Source organism: Chionomys nivalis, chromosome 18 (assembly GCF_950005125.1).
Source record: "Chionomys nivalis chromosome 18, mChiNiv1.1, whole genome shotgun sequence".
NCBI classification, from domain to species: domain Eukaryota; kingdom Metazoa; phylum Chordata; class Mammalia; order Rodentia; family Cricetidae; genus Chionomys; species Chionomys nivalis.
Window position 1 is genome coordinate 17,444,905 of NC_080103.1, and position 18,402 is coordinate 17,463,306.

At 45.2% G+C, this 18,402-nt stretch overlaps 1 protein-coding gene across 1 annotated transcript in view; it reads left to right on the forward strand.

Moving 5' to 3' along the window:
* Dennd2c (DENN domain containing 2C) overlaps positions 1–18,402 on the forward strand; it is a 79,581-nt gene that overhangs the window by 56,721 nt on the left and 4,458 nt on the right. Inside the window, exons 9-16 of the mRNA XM_057793391.1 lie at positions 3,255–3,364; positions 6,618–6,687; positions 7,633–7,710; positions 9,862–10,002; positions 11,446–11,594; positions 12,463–12,640; positions 16,057–16,098; positions 17,044–17,149. Coding sequence (XP_057649374.1) covers positions 3,255–3,364; positions 6,618–6,687; positions 7,633–7,710; positions 9,862–10,002; positions 11,446–11,594; positions 12,463–12,640; positions 16,057–16,098; positions 17,044–17,149 — 874 coding nt within the window. The remainder of the gene's footprint in view (positions 1–3,254; positions 3,365–6,617; positions 6,688–7,632; positions 7,711–9,861; positions 10,003–11,445; positions 11,595–12,462; positions 12,641–16,056; positions 16,099–17,043; positions 17,150–18,402) is intronic.

Sequence of the window (18,402 nt, forward strand, 5' to 3'; positions counted from 1 at the left end):
GGTTTCTGTTCGCTCCTCACGGTGACTGTTGTCGCTCCCCAGTTTCACCAACATTGAACAGGCTCCTTGAGTGGGCAGTCCTCCTGCTTCAGCTTCCCAGGGGCCGGGGGCCACCAAGCCCAGCCTGCCTGTCTCACAGAAGCGCTGTCTGTGGCTCTGCACTCGACCCCCTTGAACTCTGGGCAGCGTGACATTAAATAGCAAATAAAACCCATTGCAGGTTCACAGGGCACACGTGAAAGGGAAAAGGTTTACATTTTAATTCGTTACATTTGGTATTCTTTGTTCGTCTGTTTGGTTTTGTTGGTTTCTTGTTTGTTTGCCTAGTTTGAGAAGACTTTTTATTGTCCCTTTGCTTTTGAGATGAGAGTTAGTTCTCTACCATGTGGTTTCCAGTCATCGGGCTTGGCGGTAAATACTTTTACCTGCTGAGCCATCTCCCTGGCCCCATGAATTTATTTATTTTATACTTGAGTTTCCTCACTTATTGCATAAAGAGCCCTGTTCTCTGAGTTACACATTCAGCATGGCTACGATGGGCCCTTGGGGCGAACACTCACTCTCTGTTCTGTTGCCTGCACCGTATCACTTCTTCAGGTTTTTAGAGATGAAATTTTGTTGTGTAGCCTAGGCTGGCCTGGAACTCACTATGTAGCTTAGGCTGCCTCATGCCTCATGGTGCCCATGTGCCACCATGGCCAGGTAATACCTCTTATTCCTCGGAAGCACGTGGTCACTCCCTGAACTGCGCGTTTCTCCAGAGTCACTGAAGCACCACTGTCCCGGGACCTAAGAGATGTTTCCTGCCTGTGTTCCCATTTTTAAATGGCCTCAACTCAGCTAGTGTGGGGATATGCCTGTAACCCCAGCACTTAGGAGGTAGAGGCCAGCCTGGGTTATGTAGGAAGAGTGTGTTTCAAAGAAGATCCAGGGGCAGGGAAGAGGAGAGCCTTAGAAACATCCCAACAATGAGTAACTGTATAAATCAAATTTCTCGTGAAAATTTTCAGTGTCCCCTAGGAGCGCTTTCAGAATTCGTGCTGAAATGATGTCATCATATTCATCATGTTCTAAATAGAGAGCCTTGAGTCATCTCTGGAGCCTGTCCTGGAAAACTCCCTCTTGTAGACCAGGCTGGCCTCGAACTCACAGAGATCCACCTGCCTCTGCCTCCCGAGTGCTGGGGTTAAAGGCGTGCATCACCATTGCCTGGCACTTTTAAACATTCTTACACTGTAGTCTAGGTGAGCCTTCAACTCGATAGGTAGCTCAGGTGGGCTCTAACCTCATGACCTGATTACAGACATGTGCTACCATGTCTAGTTTAGGAAGACCCACACACACGAGAGAGAGAGAGAGAGAGAGAGAGAGAGAGAGAGAGAGAGAGAGAGAGATTGAGATTGACTTAGTTAATTTTACAGCTAAGCTAAGCTTGAATTAATAGGTATAGTACCAGAGGAGGGCGCATTTACCCTAGCAGATGAATCAAGAATGGGGCTGGAAATATGGCTCAATGGTTAAAAGCAACTACTGCTCTTGCAGAGACCAGAGGTCAGCTCCCAGCACCGGTGTCAGATGGCAGTCCAGTGCCCTCTTCTGGCCTCCACAGACAACTGCAGTCATATTCACATACCCTCACAGGATACACAGGCACACACATAGTTAAAAGTAAAACAAACGAAAAAGAATGCCCCAGGTAAATTGCTTGCTGTGTTAGTGCCTCGGATACCCATCAATTAGGGGTGAAGCGAGTCCTATGGAGCTCTGTCTGGATTGGTGTGGAACCCTTGGCTGAAAATGATTGTGAACATACCATGTTACAACTAACAAAATGTGTTAGGTGCTTTTTTTCACATCCAGTGCGGGATCAAGGCCACCTGCAGGTGCTTGGGGAGCTAAACTCCTTGTCCTGATGCTGTCCTGCTGAGTGGGACATCCCAGTGACACAGAATAGGTGCATTTTGTTGTTTCGTTTTGTTTTTCCAGATAGGGTCTCACGGAGTAACTCTGGCTGTCCTAGAACTCACACTGTAGACCAGGCTGGCCTCCAACTCACAGGGATCCACCTGCCTCTGCCTTTTGGGTGCTGGGATTAAAGGCATAGTTTAGATGCAAATTTTATATATATATGGTTGTTAGCCTAGCCTTTAATGGCTGAGCCATCTCTCCAGCCTTGGTGTATATTTTTAAAAGAAATAAATGTACAGAGAACTTTGGTTAATTCTCTGAAAAGCAAAATACTAATGATGCTTTTGTGCTGGTTTTAAAAGATAGTCCCACCTACTCAATATCTGAATGTCTTTTCAATTGAACTAAATTTAGACTACATTTTGAAATACAATGCCACTTTTTTTGTTTGTTGTTATTTTGAGGCAGGGTCTTATGTAACCAAGGTTGGCTTTGAATTCCTAACTCTCCTGCCCCCATCTTCCAAGAACTAGGGTTATAGGTGGACAGCACCATGCCTGGCTTACACCACACTTTTGTAAGAGTCTTCCATGCTAAAATTTTACAGGAAGTGGCAAGCCTATAATTAGGTAGCAAAAGCGAAGGGAATAATTATATACAGGGTAACACTTAAAAATAGTATCTTTGGGGCTGGAGAGATGGCTCAGTGGTTAAGAGCATTGCCTGCTCTTCCAAAGGTCCTGAGTTCAATTCCCAGCAACCACATGGTGGCTCACAACCATCTGTAATGAGGTTTGGTGCCCTCTTCTGACCTTCAGACATATACACAGACAGAACATTGTATACATAATAAATAAATATTTAAAAAAAATAGTATCTTTTCTAAAAAACATTCATCTGCCTTTTTAAAGCATCCTTGATTATTAATCAGAAAATGTTTTGAGCAGCTAGGTTTTTGCTATATAGTAGAAGGGATTTTTATTTATCTTCATTTCCGTGATTTATAAAACACTGGACTCCCACCAGTTTGAGAATCCCGAGTCTAGATCCTCCTCCGGGTTAGAAGCTCTTCAGCATTGCCTCCCTTCCTGTGGATCACAGGGGCTTCACCCTTCCATTCTGTGTCAGATGGGATTCTTTGTACCCAGCGTCTGTCCACAGTGCACAGGCGTGGATTCTCCATTTTTCTCCTTCCGCACTGTCCTGCAGTACTGAGCCTCACTGAGGGAACCCCTTCATGACCCGTCCAGCTTCCCCAAGACCAGACTGAGCTTTGGTTTGGTTTTGGTTTTGACTTCTCTTCCCTGTTTTTTCATAGGTTGATGTTCTGTGCTGTTGTTTTTCAGGGTGATCACAGCTACAAGCAATCCAAAGACACCGAAGAGAGGCTCAAAGTCATCCCCAAATTTTGTTTTCCTGATTCAAAGAACTGGGTGCCCACCTCAGAACTGAAGAGGTAAATCGGCTTCTCTGATTTCAGTCTGCTGGACCTGTGCCTAGAATCGTAGTTTGTGGTGGGTGGGTAGAGTCAGGAGTGGGGCTCTATGAGTGGACATGAGCACCTCGAGCCGCAGTGGCTCAGTGGGTTGGGGCAGAATTATAACGTTTCCCATGAGCACTCAGGAAACAGATATTTTAGTGTCAAAGAGAACACAAGTTTGTGCGTCTCCTCAGTTTACGAGTTCTGCAGAGCAAAATGGCCCAAAGCAGACAGGGCACGGGAACGAGACAACAATCACTACACTTAGCCGGGCGGTGGTGGCACACGCCTTTAATCCCAGCACTCGGGAGGCAGAGGTAGGTTGATCTCTGGGAGTTCGAGGCCAGCCTGGTCTACAAGAGCTAGTTCCAGGACAGGCACCAAAGCTACAGAGAAACCCTGTCTCGAAAAACCAAAAAAAAAAAAAAAAAAACCAAACAAACAAAAAAAACAATCACTACACTTGTACCTGGGGGTTAAACCTAGAAACAAAACAGAACAACTATCATCATCTTATTTCTCCTGCAAGTTGATAGAAGAAGCCCCAGCCTGGATTCTGTTCTCCCTTGTGGGCCTTGTACAGAGGAAGACTCCAGCTTGATAACTGTGGGTACCTGAAGCATTGGAGAGTTTCGTGGGGCTAGAGGGATGGCTCAGTGGTGAAGAGCAAGTAGAGGACCTGAGTGTAGTTCCCAGAACCTATGGTCTGGTGCCTCACAGCTGCCTGTAATCCCAGCTCCCTAAGGACCCTACACCTCAGTTCTCCATGGGCATATATTCTCTCTCTCTCTCTCTCTCTCTCTCTCTCTCTGTGTGTGTGTGTGCGCACATGTGCGTGTGCGCACACACACTTAAAAATAATAAAAACAAATCTTTAAAAAGGAATTAAGGTATCTAGAGGAAAATACCAATTTTAACTTCTAAAAGCATTATCACTTCCAAATCCTGCTTTTGTTTTTTGGGTTTTGTTGTTTGTTTGTTTTTTGCTTTTTGTTTGTTTTTGTTTGAGACTGAAAATGTATCCCTGTCTGTCTCAGAACTTGATATGAAGACCAGGGTGGCTTCAAACTCAGAGATCCACTGCCTGTGCCTCCTGAACACTGGGATTAGAGGTATGCACCACCAAGCTTGCCTCAAATCCTGCTTTTGTAAATAGGTATCTTCGTTATTCACACCTAATCTGGGTATATTAAAATAAGTCTGTGCTCTTAGTTACTCAGGGGTCCTAAGACAGGAGGTTCACTTGGCCCAAGAGTTGAAGGCCAGGCTGGAAAACGGTGAGTCTTTGTGTGAAAAACAGACAGACAAGGGGCAGAAGAGATGGCTCAGTGGTTAAGAGCACTGGCTGCCCTTCCAGAGGACACAGGTTGGATTCTCAGCACCCACACTCAGCTGTAACAGCCAGCTGTAACTCTAGGCCCTCTTCTGGCCTCTCTGGGCACTATATAGATGTGGGGTGCAGACACTCATTGGGGCAAAACATGTATACACATTTAAAAAAGCATGGAAAACTAAATTGTAATTATTAGTTATGCCTTTTAGGTGAGAAAAGCTTGTGTAGCTGAACCACGTCATATGTTGATTACCTATTAGATGATAGTCTCAGCTGTTGTCCCGTGGTCCCGCCTCACCCTCGACCTAACTGCTCCCTCCCATAACCAGTTGAGATCTCTTAGCGTCAGCTGTCAACATCGCTGTCCTGTACCAGCACTTGCACTGTTAGCTCTGGGTGCAGTCTCTCCTTTTGGCCTGCTCCATGGTTGACTTCTTCCTCTGGCATTGCATATGTTCTAGAATATTTAGGAAATGCAGAATAGTAAATAAAAAGCAAAGGCGGTGTGGCTGCTCAGAGTCAGCACTGCAAATCCTCCTTCTGGTTAACTTCTGGCTGTATTTGAATGCAGATTCATCAGTGCTGCACGGATGGCCTAGGGGTAAAGAGCACTGGCTGCTCTTCCACAGCACTGGTTTGACTCCAGCGCTGGTATAGCAGCTCACAACCAGCTAACACTCCACTCTCAGGCTCTAAAGCTCCTTTTGGTTTCTGTGGGTGCTCTACATAGCGCTGCACAGATATGTATGCAAGCAGAACACTCATACATGGAGAATACAGATACATCCAAATACTGATTCATTGTTCATATTTGAGGTTCTTTGGTTATTAAGTGAGTTTCTTTTGGGATCCTCTTTGGGTATTTTGTAAGTGACTTTTTATTTTGGTTTTTGTTGTTGTTTGATTGATTTTTGTTTTGTTGAGATAGGGTTTCTCTGTGTAGCCGTGGCTGTCCCAGAACTCACTCTGTAGACCAGGCTGGCCTTGAACTCACAGAAATCCACTTGCCTTTGCCTCCCAAGTTCTGGGTTTAAAGGTGTGTGTCACCACATCCAGCTATGATGTTCATTTTTGGCCCCTATTATAATGGGGAGTTTATATTTTTATTTTTCCTATTGATTTGTATATGTTCAGGATATAGTCTAGCTGGGCAATGGTGGTGAGTCTAGTCTACAGAGTGAGTTTCAGGACAGCCAGGGCTACACAGAGAAACCCTGTCTCCAACAACAACAACAATGAAAAGGGTATAAGTTTTTTTTCTTATCTCTGTGTATGTATGAGGAAGAGAATTGACATGCGTGTTCACGTGAGGACATTAAAGGACAACATGGTTCAATCCTTGCTCTGCCTTGTTGGAAGACAGGATCTCTCTCTTATTATCTGCAGTTTACGTCAAGCTAGCTGCCCTAGAACTCCTGGGGTCCTCCTGTCTCTGCCTGCCATCTCACTGTAGGAATGCTAAGATTGCAGGTGCATGCTGTTGCATCCAGCTCTGTGCAGACCTGTTGGACTGTGTCCAGGCCGTGTTTGTGCAGCCAGCACTTTCTCCAGTGAGCCATCTCTCCAGCCCAGGGTGTGGTCTTTCTTCTATCACTGTTCGATACGGCCTCTCAGAACTAAACACAAGAATTTGCAAGGAAGAAATGACATTGCCGAAATCCTTTCTAGCTTGATTGCCTGTGTGTTTGGCTAAATTAGATGTCCAACGAAAGGAGACAGCAGTACCACAGCTTACATCGTATCCACTCACTCCAGGACAAGGCCTGGGTACTCTGTGGGAATGTGACGTGAAATAAATGAATAAATCGTTCTACTTCCTCTTGGATCGCAAAGTGACTCCTCTTGTTCTCTGAGTAATGTCTTGAGCAGCTGTTTTTTGTGTTCTTTTGTTTTCAGTGAAACATTCTCCTTCGTATTGACTGGTGAGGATGGAAGTCGGTGGTTTGGTTACTGTAAGAAGCTTTTGGTGAGTGACAGATTAGTGCCAGAGTCGCTAAGGAACCAGAAAGGCCAACTAGGAACTGGAGAAGCACTATCTCTACATGGCTTTGAGGGCTACTTAATTATGTTTTATTTATTTATTTATTTATTTATTTATTTATTTATTTATTTATTTATTTGGTTTTTCAAGACAGGGTTTTTCTGTGGTTTTGGAGCCTGTCCTGGAACTAGCTCTTGTAGACCAGCCTGGTCTCGAACTCACAGAGATCCGCCTGCCTCTGCCTCCCGAGTGCTGGGATTAAAGGCATGCGCCACCACCGCCCAACATTTTTTATTTATTTTTATTTATTTATTTATTTTTGGGCTACTTAATTATGTACACATCCAAGAAGCTGCATTAGGCCCAGCATGGCTTAGTGGTTAAGAACACTGGTTGGTCTTCCAGAGGACCCAGGTTTGACTCCCAGCATCCACAGGAAATATGACTTACAGCTGTCTGTGGTTCCAGTCCCAGGGGATCTGGTGCCCTCTTCTGATACTTCATGGGCACTGCACACACGTACTGCACAAACATACATACAGGCAAAACACCTATACACATAAAACAAAAATAAAGTCTTTTAAAAAGAAGCCGTGTTAGTTTGCATAGCAAGAATGAGGTGATAGTCATACTAGAAAGGCCATGGGTTTCACTGAGTTGTTTCTGTGAAGTAGAGAAAGGAACATCTGACACAGAAATTGAGTGTCTGTGTGGCACAGTGGAAGAAGCCAGCTCGTCACCTCCTGCTTGAGGTGTCCTTCTTGTTTAGGCAAGAAGCCTGTGCACACCTGTAATCCATCAACTTTGGTGTCTAAAGTACATGCTTCAGCCTAGAAGTTTGGGGCGAGCATCTGCCACATAGGAGGGACCTGTTAAATAAATAGTAGTTAAAATGAGTAAATCCTTGCTCTGCTTGGTTTGTTTTTCCAGCCAGAAGGCAAAGGAAAGCGGCTCCCTGAGGTGTACTGCATGGTCAGTCGCTTAGGCTGCTTCAATCTTTTCTCAAAGGTGAGTGAGTGTGGGCTCTGGGGGACCTTCTAGGGCTGAGGTGACTGTCACTGCTGGGGGGACCTTCTAGGGATGAGGTGACTGTCACTGCTGCAGGGACCTTCTAGGGTCGAGGTGACTGTCACTGCTGGGGGTACCTTCTAGGGCCAAGGTAACTGTCACTGCTGGGGGTACCTTCTAGGGCCAAGGTGACTATCACTGCTGGGGGGACCTTCTAGGGCTGAGGTGACTGTCACTGCTAGTGGGGACCTTCTAGGGCCAAGGTGACTATCGCTGCTGGTGATTTCACTGGAGAATATTGAGTGGCGTACACTTGAACATACTTTTTGAAAAAACAACCCCACAAGTAGGTTAAGAACTGCAGACTCAGACTCTCAAAATGGCTCAGCAGGTAAAGGCACACTCCATCCAGGCTGGTGACCTGAATGTGATTCTTGATACCCACATGGTAGAAGGAGAGAAGTGTGCCCCACACGTTGTCCTCCTTTGGCCTGCGTATCTGTGCTGTGACAGTTGCGTGCCCCTCCCCCTTTTTATTGATTCTTAGGGAATTTCACATCATACACCTCAATCCTGCTTATCTCCTAGTCCTTCCATATCCGCCCTCACCCTGCAGCAACCCCCCAAAAGGACCTCCTCCCAAAATTTAATGAAAAGCAAAACAAACAACCAGAACAACCTTACCCTCACTTTCCAAGTCCTCTTCATTCATCCTAGTGGTAGTGGGAGCTGTGGTGTGACATACAGTAGACCCTTTGTCCAGTCAGCCCCACCCGCAAAATGTTCATTGCAATGAGTTATTGGTCGGGTTCAAGGCCTCTGGCACACAGTCATCTTCCCAATGAATTTAAAAATGAAAAAAACAACACATAGGCTTGAATACTTATTTATTTATTTATTTATTTATTTATTTATTTATTTATTTATTTATTGGTTTTTCAAGACAGGGTTTCTCTGTGGTTTTGGAGCTTGTCCTGGAACTAGCTCTTGTAGACCAGGCTGGTCTCGAACTCACAGAGATCCGCCTGCCTCTGCCTCCCAAGTGCTGGGATTAAAGGCATGCGCCACCACCGCCCGGCTGAATAGACCCCCGATCAGATTGTCATTGATGCTGTATTAAAAACCCATAGGCTTGAGGGCTTAAACATAGATCCCCGATCAAGTTGCCACTGATGCTCTGTGATGGTTTTGGTTTGCTAAAATTCCCAGGTTTGAGATTTTCCTTTTAAAGATTTATTTATATTTATTTTGTGTGTATGGTGTTTTGCATGCATATGTGTCTGTGTACAACATGTATGCCTGCTGCCCATGAGGGCCAGAAGAAGGCATCAGATCCCCTGGTAGTGTAGTTACAACTGGTTGTGAGCTGCCACATAGGTGCTGGGAATTGAACCCAGGCTTCTATAAGTAATAAGTGCTCTTAACCACCGAGTCAGCTCTCCAGCCCCAAAACTCAGCAGTTTTAAAAGAACATATCTGAAACATATCTTGCCTCTAGACACAACTTGCAGGATATCATTGTCAGTGTGTGTATATGTGTGTGTGTGTGTGTGTGTGTGTGTGTGTGTGTGTGTATTTTTTACCCTTTTGTGAAATGAAAATGGTCTTTACGGGTTGGTGAGATGGCACAGTGGTAAAGGCACTGAAAAAGGTGGCACTGGTGAAGTCTGAAAACCAGAGTTCAACCCCCAGGACCCACATAGTGGAAGTAGAGAACGGACAGCTCCCACAGGGTTTCTGACTTCCACACTTGAGCCATGGCATGCCCACACCTACACACACACACAAACATGGAAGAAAAACTGCTTTTTGGTTTGTTTTTTTTTTTTTTAAGTAGTTTCTAAACATAAGTTGACTCCTATAACTTCTGGGTGTAAAGATAGCCTCGGGGTGTGCTTTGAGCTTTTGTCAGTCGCACAGCTTGTTGGTCTTGAATCTATTTGAGAGCCTGTCCTGGAACTAGCTCTTGTAGACCAGGCTGGTCTCGAACTCACAGAGATCCGCCTGCCTCTGCCTCCCGAGTGCTGGGATTAAAGGTGTGCGCCACCACCGCCCGGCTGATAGTAGGATTTCTTTATGTTTCTGAACTGAAGCCTTAATAAATTACTATGGGATTTGTTTGTTTGTGTTTGTGTCTGTGTCCCCGTTCAGATCCTGGATGAAGTAGAGAAGAGAAGAGAAATGTCTCCAGCCCTTGTTTACCCGTTCATGCGAAGTGTCATGGAAGCCCCGTTCCCAGCTCCCGGGCGCACCATCACAGTTAAAAGCTACCTCCCTGGGGCTGGAGATGGGGTAAGTTAATTTATCTCACTGAGGTTTAGCAAGCAAGCCTTGTGCTACTTGGGGACTGTACACAGATTTTTCTTCGGGACACAAGCTCACAAATAAGGACACAGAGACCATTAATTATGAAACTCAGCCTATAGTTTAGACTTGTTCTTTTTTTTTTTTTTTTTTTTTTTTTTTTTTTTTTTTTTTCGAGACAGGGTTTCTCCGTAGCTTTGGTGCCTGTCCCAGAACTAGCTCTTGTAGACCAGGCTGGCCTCGAACTCACAAAGATCCACCTGCCTCTGCCTCCTGAGTGCTGGGATTAAAGGTGTGCGCCACCTTTGTGGGAGCTTAGCCTGTTTGGATGCTCACCTTCCTGGACCTAGATAGAAGTGGGAGGACCTTGGTCTTCCTGTAGGGCAGGGAATTTGGACTGCTCTTCAGTATCGAGAGAGAGGGGGAATGGACTGGGGGGAGGAGAAGAGGAGTGGGGATAGGGGGAGGGGAGCGGGGGGAGTGGGCAATATGTGGGAGGATGGGGAGGGAAATGGGAAACGGGGAGCAGGTGGAAATTATAATTAAAAAAGAATAAAAAAAAAAAAAAAAAAAAAAAGGTGTGCGCCCCACCGCCCGGCTTAGACTTGTTCTTAACTAGCTCTTAAAACTTCAATTAATCCATTCTATCAAGTGGTGTTGTCTCTCTTCCATCTTGCACCTCCTATTTCCTCTTCGTGTCTCCTGGCTCCTCCGCACACCTCAGTTCATCTACTTCCTCTCTCTCTGCCCGGAAGTCCTGCCTGTGCCTCCTGTCTAGCTATTGGCCTTTAGCTCTTTATTAAACCAACCACGGCAGTGTTTCTTTACACAGTGTACAAACACCCCACAGCAAGGTACTTTTCAGAAACCCTTATGTGGGGAGGAATACTTTTACCTTTTCAAGGTAATGTGTTTTATTTCCTTGAAACTCTGAAGAAACACTGAATGAATATGTGAGGTAATTGATCCTCAGCCCCAGGTTTCCTATCTGGCATAGACTGGGTCCCTCTGTAGTAGCAGCCTCAACGTGATAAATGACAGACGTGTGTGTGTATGTGTGTGTGTGTGTATTTGTGTGTGTGTGTGTGTACATATGTATGTATGTGTGTATGTATTTATCAAATGGAACGATTTTACCCGAACTTTACAGACTTCATAAACTCCTTGTAGCAGACAAACACCCCCCCCTCCCGACCCCAAGACAGGGTATCACTGTGTTGCTCTGGCCGGCCTGGATCTCTGTGTAGGCCAGGCTGGCCTTGAACCCATGGAGACGCACCGGCTTCTATTTCCTGAGTACTAGGACCACTACACCTGACCCAAGTAGCAGTAGCAGACCTTTTTCAGACTCGAAGGAGCAAGAAGTTCTGTTACTGCCGCCATTAGGGGTGCTGTCCAACATCAGATCTCTGATTTTCTCTTGCGTTTCAGTCTGTTGAACTCTGCCGACCACTCGATTCGCGGCTGGAACACGTGGATTTTGAGTGTCTCTTCAAGTGCTTGAGTGTGTGTCATCTCATCCGGGTCTGTGCCTCTCTCCTTTTAGAGCGGAGGGTAATCTTTGTTGCCAACAGCCTAAGGTAAGAAATACGTGGTGGAATAGGTTACTTCACGGTGGTGTTTAGCTTGTGTTTTTGTTTTGTTTTGTCTTTTACAATGGGACTCTATTTAAAATATCTAGAACTGGAGCCAGAGAGCTGCCTCAGTAATCAGAGCACTTGTTACTCTTACAAAGAACCCAGGTTCAGTCCCCAGCATCCAGATGGAGCAGTCAGAAGTTGTAAAGACTTGTGCGGAAGATTACAAAGATTGTCGTGGTATACACCTTTAATCCCAGTGCCCAGGAGGCAGAGCCATCCATGGCTGCAGAGACCCTGTCTCCAAACAAACAAACAAACAACAAAATAAAAAGAAATTTAAAAATATTGGTATAGCTCACAGGGCTGAATGGGTCACACTTGGGTCCCATCTACTCAGGAGGCCTGAGGCAGAAGAATCACTTGAGCCCAGGAGTTCAAGAACAGCCTGGGCAACATAGTGAGATCCCCACATCTTCTAAAAATGTCAGTATTGCTTTTCTGTGTGAACATTGGTTTTTTTTGGTTTTGTTGTTGTTTTTGGTTTTTTGAGACAGGGTTTCTCTGTGTTGCCTTGTCTGTCTTGGAACTTACTCTGTAGACCAGGCTGACCTCACAGAGGTCTGCCTGCCTTTGCCTTCTGAGTGCTGGGATTAAAGGTTTGAACCACCATCTCCTGGCAAACATTGGTTTTGTTTGTTTGGTTTTTTTTTTTTTTTTAGCATGATAAATTGTGGTGAAACAGATCGAGATGAATGAATCTGCTAGCATTTAATACATATTCACAAGGTTGTTGATTTGTGAAGACCAGTGAGGTTACTGTGTAATTCTTTAGCGTAATATTGGTTCCGTGTTCTTTTTACTCGTCCAGCACCCTGTCAAAGTGTGGCCATGCTGTGGTAGCTACGCTGTACCCATTCACCTGGCAGCACACCTACATCCCCGTGTTACCAGCCTCCATGATTGACATAGTGTGCTCCCCTACTCCCTTTCTTATTGGAATCTTGTCTTGTTCCTTACCCCACCTCCAGGACCTTCCCATTGAAGAGGTAAGAGGGAATACATTGTACCTTCGGGCGGCACTAGAACACTGGGAAAGAAAACCAAATGGTATTTTAAGAGGGGTAGAATTGTTATTAATATAATGTTATCATGTAGGCTTCAGAAATGCTTAGGGGTTAAGAGCTTTGGTTCTTGCAAAAGATCAGTTCGATTCCCAGTTCCCTCTGGGTGATTCACAACTCCCCATAGCTCCAGTTCCAGGGTGCACATGATACAGACAGATGTGTGAGCAAAACACTCATATGGATGAAATAAAAATGAGTAAATCTAAACGTTTTAATAACACAATAATTGACAATTTATTGCACTGTCATATTCTATATCTTTCTGAAAGTGGAAGCAATTCCATGGTGCGTTTGCATCTGATGCTCTCTTTGCAGTAGTGAGTGGTGGACCCATCTATGTATAAAAAGGAGATTTTATTTTATTTTATTTTTTTATTGATATTTATTGAGCTCTACATTTTCTTTGCTCCCCTCCCTGCCTCTCCCCTCTCCTCCCCTTCAGTCCTCCCCCAAGGTCCCCATGCTCCCAATTTACTCAGGAGATCTTGTCTTTTTATACTTTCTACTTCCCATGTAGATTAGATCTATATAAGTCTCTCTTAGTGTCCATATTGTTGTCTAAATTCCCTGGGATTGTGGTTTGTAGGCTGGCTTTCTTTGCTATAAACCAACTATGAGTGAGTACCTGTGATAATTGTCTTTCTGTGTCTGGGCTCCCTCACTCTAATGTTTTTCTAGCTCCATCCATTTTCCTGCAAAATTCAAGCTGTCGTTATTTTTTTCTGCTGTGTAGTACTCCATTGTGTAAATGTACCAGATTTTTCTTAGCCATTCTTCAGTCAAGGGGCATTTAGGCTGTTTCCGGGTTCTGGCTATGACAAACAAAGCTGCTATGAACATAGTTGAGCACATGTCCTTGTGGCATGATTGAGCATTCTTTGGATATATACCCAAAAGTGGTATTACTGGGTCTTGAGGAAGGTTGTTTCCTAATTTTCTGAGAAATCACCACTCTGACATCCAAAGGGCTTGTACCAGCTTGCATTCCCACCAGTAATATAGAAGCATTCCCTTTAACCCACAACCTCTCCAGCATAAGTTGTCATAGGTATTTTTGATCTTGGCCATTCTTACAGGTGTAAGATGGAATCTCAAAGTTGTTTTGATTTGCATTTCTCTGATGACTAAGGATGTTGAACATTTCCTTAAGTGTCTTTCAGCCATTTTAGATTCCTCTGTTGAGAGTTCTCTGTTTAGGTCTGTACAACATTTTTTTTTATTAGATTATGTGATCTTTTGGTGTCCAATTTCTTGAGTTCTTTGTATATTTTGGAGATCAGACCTCTGTCTGATGTGGGGTTAGTGAAGATCTTTTCCCATTCTTCAGGCTGTTGTTTTGTCTTGTTGACCATGTCCTTTGCTTTACAGAAGCTTTTCAGTTTCATTTATTAATTTTTTCTCTCAGTGTCTGTGCTGCTGGGGTTCTATTTAGGAAGTGGTTCCCTGTGCCAATGTGTTCAAGTGTACTTCCACTTTCTCTTCTATGAGGTTCAGTGTGGCTGGCTTTATGTTGAGGTCTTTGATCCATTTGGACTTGAGTTTTGTGCATGAAGATAGATATGGATCTATTTTCATTCCTTTTTTTTTTTTTTTGGTTTTTCGAGACAGGGTTTCTCTGTGGCTTTGGAGCCTGTCCTGGAACTAGCTCTGTAGACCAGGCTGGTCTCGAACTCACAGAGATCCGCCTGCCTCTGCCTCCCGAGTGCTGGGATTAAAGGCGTGCGCCACCATCGCCCGGCTCTATTTTCATTCTTCTACATGTTGATATCCAGTTATGCCAGCACCACTTGTTAAATATGCTTTCTATTCTCCATTTGATATTTTTTGCTTCTTTATCAAAGATCAGGTGTTTGAAGATGTGTGGATTGATATCCGGGTCTTCTATTTGGTTCCATTGGTCCTCCTGTGTGTTCTTATGCCAATACCTTATTTTATTTTTTGAGACAGGTTTCTCTATGTAACCCTGGCTGTCCTGGAACTTGCTCTGTAGACCAGACTGGCCTTGAACTCAGAGTTCTACCTGCCTCTACCTTGCTGTCTCCAACTTGAGGTTTTTATCAGTAATCCTGCTTTACATATTTTTATCCATCACACTCGATCCCTGCAGCTTGAGTTCTGGGAGTATACGCTTCCAGATCGAGTTCTGAGTGCAGGGACGAGCACACCTTGCACTTCAGAAAATCAAATCCAGCTTCTTCAGGGAACGCTAGTTTCGGCTTCTCCCAGCAGCATGGGGGAACAGCTGCTGCCCTGCACGGCACCAGCGCCTTCGTCAGCTCGTGTGGTTTAGCCGCCGAGACTGGTGGCTGTGGAGCTGTGTGTATCCCACTGTAGTTGAGTTTGTGCTTCCTGGTTGCTTTTGAGGTGTGTTTATTGGCCGTTGGATATCATCTATTATAAATCATATTCTATCCAGCGTGCCTACCTTGGTGAATGCTCTAACCCTGAACTACAGCCCAACCCAAAAGCCTCTTTTTTTTTTTTTTTCCTTATTCTATTTTTTTTGGAGGGAGAGGCTCTCAGGAAGCCCAGACTGGCCTCAGACTCACTTCGTAGCCCTGGATGAGTTTGAACTTCTCGCTGTCCACCTGCTGTTCCCCAGTCCTGGAGCTCCAGGCGTGTGCAGCACACCTGACTTGTCCAGTGCCGACTGGGCTACATCACCATCCCCGAGGCTTGGCCTTTCATTTTTCAAAACCATGTTCTGAACTTGTTTTCTGGGGGGAAGGGGTGTTGTTGGGTTTCAGGGTAAAGGTCACGTGTTTGGTTTTAATACAGGGTCTCAGTCTCCAGGTTGGGCTGGGGCTTGGCAGCCATCCTGTCACTGGTATTGTATCTTGCATCACCACACCCAGCCTAAAACGACACTTTTTAATGCAGGAGAGTTGCTCATTGTGGTGTGGTTGGGCTGCCAATCTCCTTTGCGACTGGCGTTTTCATGAGCCGCTTATATTTTCACATTAGTTTAGTGAAGAGGAAGACTTCCCCCTGCTAGCTCACTTCCGGCTCCACCTAGAACTTCATTTGTTTGCAAACAGTATGGTGTAGAGATCGCTTGGGGATTTTCCCTCTGTAGCTGCCCACTTCTTCAGTATCGCTTGTTGAAAGGCTATTTCCCCACTGCTCCACCACATGGACCGGGAGAGCTGTGTAATATATAATTGTGCATTTCTTTTTCTTTTTCCAACTCATTTGTTGTTTTCATGCGACTTTGAGTTGATTTTGTTGGAAACTATTCCCATGGCCTGAAAGAATCAAAGCTCCCATCCTGGTGCAGCAGCGCCTGGTGTGTCTGTGGATGTCTCTGGTTGAACCTGCCCGTCTCCTTTATTTCTCAGGTGCTGATCGTCGATCTCTGTGCGGACAAGTTCCTGCAGGAGGTGAGTGACAAAGGAGATGCTTACACAATGCTTGGGAGGATAGGTGTCTCTGTAGGCAATTAGACAGAAAAGAGGCGAAAGTGCTTAGAGAAATGACTCAGAAAGGATTTCTGGTTCATACCCATCTCTGAGTTGACACTGTAGCTAGCTATACAAGATTGGCCTGAAAACTTTGGCTTGAGCTTATAGGTGTCCACCCCAAAGGAGGAAGGAGGAAACAGCATAAATGTTATTCCCAAAAGAAGTAACCATCCCTTTGACTCCAGAAGGGTTGACATATGAGCCTCTAGGTTAATTAAGTTTATTGGGCTGAGGATGCAGCTCAGTGGAAGAGTACCCATCTGATCACAAGCTGCCGTGTCCAAGTCAGCGCCACGGAAGGAAGAGAAGAGCAGTTAGCCCGGGTTGTTAGTAGGTGCTCTGTTTGGCCATTAGGATCTAAAGAGGAGCAAGGCAGAGTCTCGGAGACTGAGGGCAGTGGGCGTTTATGCAGTGCTTTAGAGAAGGTTTACAGCAGTCCTAACAAGGCATCCTGGGGCGGGAAGACATGGTCCTTTCTGGTGGATGCTCAGGGGAGAGGAGAGACAGCAATGAGTCTCAGAGCAGCTCTCTGGGTGTAAACTAAGCATGGAAACCAGATTTTTCTCTTCTAGATCAGTTGACTTCTCACATTTGAACTGCCGTTTATTGGGGATGGCGTTGGAGACAAAGAATGAAGCTTGTAGATGAGAGATTTTGTAAAAAAGAAAAAAGTCCCTGAGAGTTTGATAAGGTGTCACGTAATCTTTAAAAGTAAATGGTACGCTGTGAACACATGAGTTCTGAGTCTGTGTAGGTGACAGAATCTCAAATGACTGTCCAGGCAGAGTTTCCACAGAGCCACCTGGGAGCTGGGGGCTGCTTGTCTGTGTTTGCCGAAGGCTCACGCAGTGTGCTTCCCCCAAGGTATCCGACGAAGATGAAATCCTGCCGCCTAAACTTCAAGCTGCCCTGGTCCAGATTCTGGAAGACCGAGATGAAGTCTTGGCCCAGGAGCAGCAGTTTTCACAAGGTGTGAGACTGGGGCTGAGGCTGGGAGGGGAAGGCAGAGCACACACGGCAGATCCGGCGCTGGCTCGCGGCGTGCCGGAGGAACCCTCGCGGGCGTGCCGGAGGAGCGCGTCTCGAGACTCTCACGCCTTTCCTTACTGATCCCCAGTCTGCCCGCTTCTGCCACAGGACCACTGGAAAGTTACATTTGTAGACTGATTTCTCCCCATAGGTCTGTCTCTTTGAGTTAAGTTCTTCATCCTATCTTTAAAAAAAAAATGTCGCCGGGCGGTGGTGGCGCAAGCCTTTAATCCCAGCACTCGGGAGGCAGAGGCAGGCGGATCTCTGTGAGTTCGAGGCCAGCCTGGTCTACAAGAGCTAGTTCCAGGACAGGCACCAAAGCTACAGAGAAACCCTGTCTCGAAAAACCAAAAAAAAAAAAAAAAAAAGTCGCCTTCTTACCAGCATTTTCTGACTTTTCCCCTTCCCTTCCCATGACTCTATATAAAGTAGGTGTCAGTGGTCACGGTGACATTTGCCTTTATTCTTGGCACTTAGAAGGCAGAGCCTTTGAGTTCTTATGAGTTCAAGGCCAACCTGGTCTACACAGCCAGGCCAGCAAAGACTACATAATGAGATTCTGTCTCAAAAACCAAAGCAACTAAAAGCAGTGTCATCATCAACATTTTAGAAGAGAAACCAAAGCTGTTTCCTGGTGGGAACATGATGGAAGGAAGAGACCTAAAGGGGCCGTAAAGCACTGGTTTGAGGCAGGGTGTGTAACATGGCCTTTAATTCCAGCATTCTGAGGTGGTCTACATAGTGAGTTCTAGGCCAGCCCGGAGAGACCGCGTCTTTTTTTATTTTAAACAAAACAAAACAAAACACAAACTCAAGTATTATTTCCCCAGGCACAGTAATTCATTCTTGTAGTCTCAGCACCAGGAGGTAGTAAGAGAACCTAAAGCGAGAGGTGTGTGTACTGGAGTCGAAATGGATGGATGGACGGACAGGCAGACAGAGAGCAGTGGAAGCATGTCTGATTATTTGTTGTCTTTGTAAGAGTGCTTGGTGTAGTGCCTGACATGCACTTAATACTCAATAGATTATTTTTATTAGAATTAAATCTTAGTGCAGTAGAAGGTGAGAAAATTGAAGCTGCAAGTGATTTGTAGAAGAATATAGTGCGTTTGTGTTTTGATAGATCTTATTTTAATTGGTTGATAGCCTACTGAGTTTTGTAAAGGATCTGGATATGGTAACTTCTAGACAAAT